General features: G+C 38.7%; 1 protein-coding gene across 3 annotated transcripts; it reads left to right on the forward strand.

Annotated features, from left to right (window-relative positions):
* Positions 1-237: 237 nt before the first annotated feature.
* Positions 238-2,981, forward strand: LOC129726449 (mitochondrial import receptor subunit TOM70). Of its 3 annotated transcripts, none has more exons than XM_055683153.1 (3): positions 238-655; positions 773-1,097; positions 1,155-2,981. In XM_055683153.1, the coding sequence occupies exons 2-3, from the start codon at positions 820-822 to the stop codon at positions 2,581-2,583; spliced, it is 1,707 nt and encodes a 568-aa protein (XP_055539128.1). In that variant the 5' UTR covers positions 238-655; positions 773-819; the 3' UTR covers positions 2,584-2,981. The 3 variants fall into 3 exon arrangements, with proteins under 3 accessions (XP_055539128.1, XP_055539127.1, XP_055539129.1); XM_055683152.1 differs by having other exon boundaries at positions 238-550; XM_055683154.1 differs by having other exon boundaries at positions 241-370.
* Positions 2,982-7,255: the final 4,274 nt, after the last annotated feature.

Genomic DNA, 7,255 nt, shown 5'->3' on the forward strand with positions numbered 1-7,255 from the left:
ATAGGATATAACTTATTGTATACGAAATGTGATAATTGTCACCGATTTTCAATATGATTATCTCTGAATGTTCATATTTATAAAGATCTAGTGTCTAATGCTACAGAAACTCAAAAAATCCTTAATTTATGCGTGCCCAAGCTCAAACTCAACTCTCGATCAAGCACCGCGAGACCCCTTCAGGAATGCATTGTTTACCCTCTCGATGGTTCACGCCAGTAGGTACAGTTTCGAACCACACGCACGTTTTCCTATCAGAACCGGACAGGAGGTACAGGCAGAAAAAGCAAAAACCCATTGATCTGTCATCGTCTCTCTCGCATTGATTGCGAGTTTGGCAAGAATCGGCCAGTACCACGACGGAGACGAGGTGAATAGTGCCGGGGTCGATTGGAGAATCCACAGGGGGAAGGTTGCCGAAACTGATTATAGTTGGACCACCGGATTATATAATTCTGTGCGCTTGTGTGTGCTTATGTTGTGCCGTGGAGACGAGATTTTTTTGAGTTAATTAATTTGTTCAGATTTCTGTTCTGTTCTACTATCTCTGGTAAGCTGGCCACGTTTAGTTTCGTGTTTGTTTTTGGTGTTGATTGTGTTGACAGTGTTCATACAAAACAGTGGAAATGTAGAAAAGCAGCGGAAGAACATTTCCGTATGTAATTTGATCTAAGCAAACATGACCGCCGCCGGTGTTTCGTAATCTGATTTTTTTTATCACTAACGTGACATTTTCGCTCTATGCTAATCTTCCGCTTTCGTCACTTTGTAGATAATAAAGTAAAGGCTGCAAGTAGCAGCTTTTAGATAATAGCAAGGATGACTACAGGAAGCACTGGATCTACCTTTCCCAAGTGGCAATTGGCGATACTGATCGGCGCTCCGGTTGCCCTCGGTATTGGCTATCTGTACTGGAAAAAGTCCACGGAAGCAGAAGAACCGGACGATAAGCTGACGAAGAAGAAGCTGGGCGAGATTAAGGAGAAAACTATTTCCCTAGATGGGGAAAGCTCGCATGATACTGTGGCAAAGCGGAAGACATTGACCCCACTGGAAGAAGCACAAAAACATAAAAACGAAGGAAATGTGCATTTCAGGTACCTACATTTACTTATCTTTTAGGTTTCATAGAATAAGCAAATCATATCTTTCAGGGAGGCAAAATACGATCAAGCTATAAAAGAGTATGACTTAGCTATCGAGAAATGTCCGGCGTCAGAAATAAACGACCTTTCAACGTTCTACCAGAACAGAGCCGCGGCCTATGAACACCTACAGAAGTGGAACTCTGTAATAGACGATTGCATTAAAGCGCTCGAGTGTAATCCCAAGTACCTGAAAGCGTTGAAGCGAAGAGCGAAGGCCTACGAACAGCTGAAAGAGCTGGCAAAATCCCTGGAGGACATTACGGCAGCATGTATTCTGGAAGGTTTCCAGAACAAACATACACTCGTATTGGCAGATCGTGTGCTGAAGGAACTAGGCCAACAGCATGCCAAGGAAGCTCTGAAAGATAAACACGATGTTCAACCATCCAAATTCTTCGTAAAAAATTATTTCGCCTCTTTCGCGGATGATCCGGTCAGAAAAATGGTCATCGTTAGCAGTGAACCGAAAGGATTCGTCAAAGCCAAGCAACTGCTAGATCAAGGAGAGTACGAAGGAATTGTGGCAGCCTGTACGGAAGAAATCGAATCCAGTGAAGCGGAATCGGAGCACAAAGTAGAAGCTATTCTGTTGAGAGCCACATTCTATTTGCTGACGGCACGTTATGCCGAAGCAACTGTCGATTTGGACACTGTTATCGGCACAGAACTGGCCGATAAAAAACTACGCGCTAATGCCCTAATCAAACGCGCCTCGCTTGCCATGCAAACACAACCCAACCTACCGGAGGAATGTTTCAAATATTTCAGTAAAGCCGAAGAACTTGATCCATCCAACAGTGACATCTATCATCACCGTGGCCAGGTGTACATCCTGATCGAGCGACTGTCCGAGGCAATCAGTGACTTTGAGAAAGCCTGCTCCCTTTGTCCGAACTCGGGAATGATCGCAATTCACAAATGTTACGCCAACTACCGGCAAGCAATGATCAACAAGGATGAATATGCGCTGCGTAAGGTGATGGAAGGCTTCCGCGATGCAATCGATCGTTTTCCCGATTGCGTGGAGTGTTACAGCTTGATGGCACAGGTACTCTGCGATCAGCAAGAGTTCCAGGAAGCGGATAACTTTTTCGAAAAGGCTACCAAAATCGAACCAGAAAATGCACAGATCCTGGTTCATAAAGCTCTATTACAGCTTCAGTGGAAGGCGGATCTTACGGCGGCTGTCAAGTTGATCGAGGAGGCAATTAAAATCGACGATAAATGTGAATTCGCCTATGAAACGCTGGGTACAATCCAGGTTCAACGGGGACATCTAACGGAAGCGATCCGGCTTTTCGAGTGTGCGATCAATCTAGCCAAAACTGAGATGGAGCTCGTTCATCTGTACTCGCTGAAGGATGCCGCTATTGCTCAGGTCAACGTGACGAAGAACATGGGCCTGGATATTCACACGCTGGGTCAGTTCGTCTAAGACTCAATTTTTTCGCGATACAGAATACAATTTGAATCAACCAGTCAAAGCTTTTACCTCTTCGTTACGTTTAGTTGAAGCATTCTGTTTTCACTCACCCATTCTCTGTCTCAGCGGAGACAGATTGCAATACTTTGCCTTTTTGCTTAGACTTGATTACGTTTTCCCTGTTGATTTTTCCGGAACGAACTGGAAAATGGAAACGGCGTCAGCGTCTTATTATTATATTTTTAGAACCGACTCTATATCAAACTTTAAAAAACTTGGAGGAACAGAAAAAAAATACCACTAGATAAAGCAGTCACTGTACTTGTAAATTTAAGGCCCTATTACGAAAATATATTATACATAGAAAAGGCGCGATTGTTGCTAATAAAAATTACCAGTTACTATCAAAACTTGAGCGTTTTCTTACGGTCGCCTAACTCCAATCTCGGTCAGTTAAAGATAGACTTCGATAAATTTTGACAATAATTTGAAGATCAATTTAGATCCTCTAGCGAAATTTGAGATTGGAAGTCATGCTAACACGCACGTAGTCCTTCATGCACGTTATCTCAAGGCTTTGAATAAAACTCAACTATTACTTCCTAGTAAAGTCATTTGTAACTGATGCTCTCACTTTTTCCACGCCTCGCAGAATTTGACAGTTATCTATTTCTATTTAAACATGATAAAAAACAAAAGGTGCTAAGCGTAAACAAATCAAGACTTTTCGTTTTTTTCAACAGGATGATTGACTTTCTTTTACACTTAAAATTTTTTTGTTTGAAAAATATTTTTGAAAGTTATTATTCATACAATAAAACTGGATTTGATTTTTGGGTGCGAGCTTCGCAGTTGCAAAATTACTGAACCGAGCGAATTTTAACAGAATTAGGCTATTCAATATCAACGTACTTAAGCATGGTTTTATCTTTGGGATTTCCACTAGTCCTTTCTTTACGCTGAATTCTATCTCTAGTTCTTGAAAAAACAGTAGCTCTTACAATAAAACTGCGTTCAGTTAAAACTTCCCGAGGGAATTACAAATCGTGGGTTCGAATCTTAGAAGAATCAGACCAAACGACTTTTAGCATGGGTTTATTCTCAAGCTTCCCACCACGTACCCTTCCCTCAACCCTTGAATTCTACAGTACCTCTGTTGACTCTCCTTCTAACAAAAATAAGTCCCTATTATAATAAAATTGATGTGAGTTACGTATGAAAGTTCTCTCCAGAGAATTGTAATTAGGCGATATATTTAGGATGAACAGAGGCTCGGTATAGTAGAGTAGTAAGCTTTGAAACGGAATAGTGATAAGCGTATCGCTTACTGCAATAGTGATACTGCCAATAATAAAAAGTGCGGAGTACAGAAAACACCTGGGCAATATCACAATAAATCTAATCTCAGGTCGCAGTGATGAGTCCACACAGGAAAAAAATACTGCAATTATACAACCCTAGGGGTGAATGGAATGGTGACGTGGGACTAAACACTGTAATTACAGACACAATAAATTCGTTTGTTCAGTGATTGCGTATTTTAATTCTCAGCATCCCATTCCTTTTTTCAGAAATATATTTATTTACGCTCGAAAGAACTTCATTTACAATTGGTGATGTTGTGCCTACAGTGTTTTTTTTTTTTGTGCAAACCATTTTTAACAATTACAACGTAGTTAAAGTTTAAAAACATTCATTTTTGTTTTTTGCTTCAAAAGTTTGTTTCATTTGCCAACAATCAATTACATTCACTGTATTACGAAGACAGCCTATATAAGCATGATATTTTATTTGTAAAGTTAAAAATAAAAAATGTCGAACTATGTTGAAATGTAAAAAAAGATTCTGAATAGATCTTAGTAAATTGACAAAAAATTTACAAGCACTCGCCGGCACTTACTCTTCTATAAATTATTATTTTTAGGAATTTACTCTTTTGATATTATGTCGGTTACGATTAGTGAATATCGAAGATAAAAAATAAATAAAAATAACTTATTACCGTTACAAATATGTTCAATTTTTGTTGAATAATTTTTGGTTTTATCGTAATCATATTCATCAGATAAACCACCATCAGTAGCAGCAGTTTTGATTGCACGCGAGTAGAAGTCGTACCCGCTGCAATGATAGACGACGAGAAACTATCGGCGCTCTGCTACACATATACTCTAAGATACAGTTGCTTTTACCAGCATGTTTTTTTTTTCAAGACATCAGTTTCTATTACGCTCTAACAGCAGGTTAAGAAATTGTCCAAGAAAAGGGGTTGTTTCAAACTTTTCGATAAACCTTCAACTTCGAGACATTAAATTAGTCTAGGTTCATGAAAGCAAACCTAAATTGACCTATTGGGACGGGGAGACTCTGTCAATTTTTTTCTGGATATTGATACAGAGAATATCACAGGGAATGGTTGATATCTATTCATGTCGTCTGTACTAGGAATGCTCGCATGTGATTGGTTTATTGTTCGCGTAAATTTGTACTTGATACTTTTTATCGATTTTTACCGCTTTCCATTGGAAATATAATTATAACTAGCGTATTACAAGATTGTTCAACATTTTATCTACCCAAGAACATATCGGTTATTGTTATCCATCATGTGGTAGTGGTAATGCTAATGATTGAAGTGCGGAATACAGCAGACATCCAAGCAAAAGATAGATAAAGATCAATGTTTCTGGTCGCAGTAAGTATACAAAAAACGGGTTGTTTTATTGATTTTTTACATTAACATGTTGGCCTTTTAACACTCTTTACTTGTTTAGTGAGATTTGTGAGTTATTTCTTTAAGGTGAAACTCCATGCTTGAAGTTAGCCTGAATTTTACGAGATATTTTTTTCGAAAACCATTTAAATTACGTGTGTGAAACATTGATCGATTGTTTGCACCGCTAGCGTATGCATTGAGTAGCAGTTTGAGCGCTGTTTATTAGGTGGAAGCTTAGATTTTTATGTTAAGTGCAGGGTTGTTACAGTCGGCGCGGATTTCGCGTTTTTTGCGTTATTTGCGGATTTGGCGCGTTTTTACTACTTCATGGCGCGGATTTTGCGGAAAGCCTTGCAACCTTGCTTTCAATTACCTAAAAATCAGGATATCGACTGATGGGCTGGCAGCACCCTTTCAAAGTTCTATGAAATATGGTGGGTGTGTAGTAGGGTGCCAATCACTTGTAGGAGAAAAAAAAAATCAAAAAATTTAGGCAAAAAACCCTATACAAAATGTTTACCTGCCCGAAAAACACCCTGTGCGAAATTTCAGGTCAGTTGGATTCAAAATGGGGTGGCGCAAAACGAAGTTAGACCTTGAGAAATCCGAAAAATCATAAAAAACATGATTATTTTCAGATAATACCAGATCTCGACGTTTCATGCATTTATAAGCTATCTGACACCAAAAATTTTTCGAAAACCGAAATTTCATGCAGCCAACCCCTCTTGGGTTCCGATTTTTCACTAGGTGTTTTTTCGGGCAGATGAAAATTTTGTATATGGTTTCTTAAAATTACCATTTTGGTTGGCATCCTATTTTTTAATACTATTTTTTTTAAATTATCTAGACTTACATTCAAAGAGGACTGAAGTTTTTTTTGTAAATCGATATATCTGAATAATGACAAGAGAAAAAAGTCGTCAAAGAATGACTTTGAGAACGATGTCTGAATTTCCATTTAAAAATATTGAGAAAAATAAATAACTGAGATACTACCATAACAAAATTTTATCGTAACCGTTATGTGCTCGACAATAAAACACCCTTACGTGCCCCTAAAATGATCCTTCACGAAAAGATTTTACTGGGGCTTCACTAATAACAAAACTCTTTGGATGTTATGTGGTAGTTCTGAATAGATTGGTGGTGGCGAACCAGCCTGTGGCTGAAAGCCACCCTAATAAAGTAATAGAAAAAAAAAAAGAGATTCAAAATGGCAACTGTGGTCGATTTGCGGCCTATGAATGTCATCCCGGCTCCGAAAATATTCATATTGTGTGGTATTTGGCCATTTTTGGCTGATTTTCATGAACCGGAAGTTGCCACCTTGGATTTCAAAACGACGTCTAGGGTCGATTTCAGGTCATCCTGATTTCGGAAATACCCATAACCGTATATATTACTTGTTAACAAGTTCTGAAATCACATGCGTCTCATCGTCAGCAGTAATGACTAGAATTAGAGAAAAGTTGTCAAGGGCTGGCGTATAGAGAACCCTCTGAAATTTATTGATTATTCATTGTAACTCTTCTGAACATTTCAACATGGTCACTAGACTGGGACACGGTTATATGGGAAAAAAGAAATGGTGTTTTTTTCTCGCTCCCATGCACTTTTCGTGTTCCTTATGGGTCCTATAACAACTGTGTAACTTTTCAGATCGATCGGTGAAACGCCCGATTTTTAAAGCTTCCATACGATTTTATATGGGAAAAACCACTTTTTCAAAACTTTTTCTATAGAGATGTCCAGTTGGCTTTTAAAAATATATCAATACATGACATTAATAGGAAATTTTCCTGGGAAAAACTCTTCTGAAGACCGCAAGGCGCTACCTTGCTTGTGAAAAAAGATATTCACCCCAGATTGAATATCTGACGAAGGGCTCACCATTCAATTTTACTAGCAATACTGCTGCAGCATGCTGCTGTTCCAAATTCAACCATGTGATGAGAAATGATATCG

This window comes from Wyeomyia smithii, chromosome 3 (assembly GCF_029784165.1).
Source record: "Wyeomyia smithii strain HCP4-BCI-WySm-NY-G18 chromosome 3, ASM2978416v1, whole genome shotgun sequence".
In the NCBI taxonomy this organism is placed as follows: domain Eukaryota; kingdom Metazoa; phylum Arthropoda; class Insecta; order Diptera; family Culicidae; genus Wyeomyia; species Wyeomyia smithii.